The sequence below is a fragment of the Histoplasma capsulatum genome, genomic scaffold (genome assembly GCF_000149585.1).
Source record: "Histoplasma capsulatum NAm1 scaffold_1 genomic scaffold, whole genome shotgun sequence".
NCBI lineage: Eukaryota > Fungi > Ascomycota > Eurotiomycetes > Onygenales > Ajellomycetaceae > Histoplasma > Histoplasma mississippiense.
In genome coordinates this window covers 4,930,091-4,931,345 of record NW_001813982.1, presented here as the reverse complement: position 1 = coordinate 4,931,345, position 1,255 = coordinate 4,930,091, and the positions used below count along the sequence as shown (strand labels likewise).

Here is a 1,255-nt window from a genome sequence, read left to right as displayed (position 1 = left end):
CCCCAGTAGCCTGGGGAAGTGTCCCATAGTCGCACGTCGCTAGATATCATAAGCGAACGAATGTGAATCCCCCATCCATGCGGAATACGATGAAGAGCACAAATACGGTGATGAGAAGCTAGTAGTTCGCTGGCGAACTGAAGGAGGCAAGACAGATTCTCCCGGCTACTTTGGAAAATCGAGTCCTAAAGAATCTCCACCGTTCACCAATGGAGAAGCTACGACGAATAACTCTTCCACAACCAACAGAGATATAAGAACTAGTAGTGAAACGCAATCAGCGCTGTCCTCCTCATCGAATGGAACAAATCGTGGTCTCAGCAAGCTGTTAGGCGGAGACGCACCGATTTTTAAACTAGGCCAAGAGGAACAGTTTAGCGGGCTGTTCATCTTCTTGTTTGATGACGAGGGCCGTATCGCCAGTCATACCATTGAACATGCCGATGAAAGTAATGGATGGGATAGGACGGCGAGGGTTGTCACACTGACGGACTGGCTGCTCGGGAAGGCTAAATGGCCCGGATCCAGAGGCGATGCCGGCGCAACACCCGCACTCGCTGTCGGTCTAGATCTTTCGCGGGATGACAAAATGCTGTTCAAAAACAAATCTTGAAAGTTAAATCGGGATGATACTAGTTTATACTGGACCCCCAGTATGTGTTTTCTCTACCTCTATGATGAATTACCGAACCACAATTTTCAAAAAACATTTACATTACCTTGGCTCGTGCAAGGTAAATCTTTTTTTTTTTTTTTTTTTTTTTTTTTTTTTTTTAAAGCAATCTGAATAGCCGTCCTTGGGGGATTTTCTTAATTTTCCATTCAACTCTCGCGTGGCGTTATTACTGGGTGGTTTTCTTCCTTTATTCCAATATTTATAATCTGTACTTTAATCACGTTCCCTGCGATTACCTTTCCTATCACTATCAGTACCCATCCCCCATAATGCGTATATGAAATCCGGACAGGATGCATGTGGAGAGGTTTTTTTTTTTTTTTTTTTTTTTTTTTTTTTTTTTTTTCCCTTTCCTTTCCTTTCCCACTTTACTTTTTGGGGGGCTTCAAAAAAAAAGGAGCGGGTCAGCTTTTGGCTCAAAGCCTGCAAACCATGGCCCATGGCCCCCGATATTGTTATCCCTATCCACTTAGGATACCTCTCCACTGGACATTAGTTTTCTTTCCCTGTTTCTTTCCGTTTTCCAATTTTACATATGTTCAGTATATCTATGACTCCTGGGAGCATGTATCAATAGCC

At 43.4% G+C, this 1,255-nt stretch overlaps 1 protein-coding gene across 1 annotated transcript in view; it reads left to right on the top strand.

The window, feature by feature from the left end:
* The window catches only part of HCAG_01390 (predicted protein), a gene marked incomplete at both ends in the record, with an annotated part of 1,243 nt that extends 630 nt beyond the window's left edge, over nt 1-613 (top strand). The window contains 2 exons of the mRNA XM_001544293.1: nt 96-327; nt 379-613. Coding sequence (XP_001544343.1) covers nt 96-327; nt 379-613 — 467 coding nt within the window. The remainder of the gene's footprint in view (nt 1-95; nt 328-378) is intronic.
* Between the last annotated feature and the right edge of the window lie 642 nt (nt 614-1,255).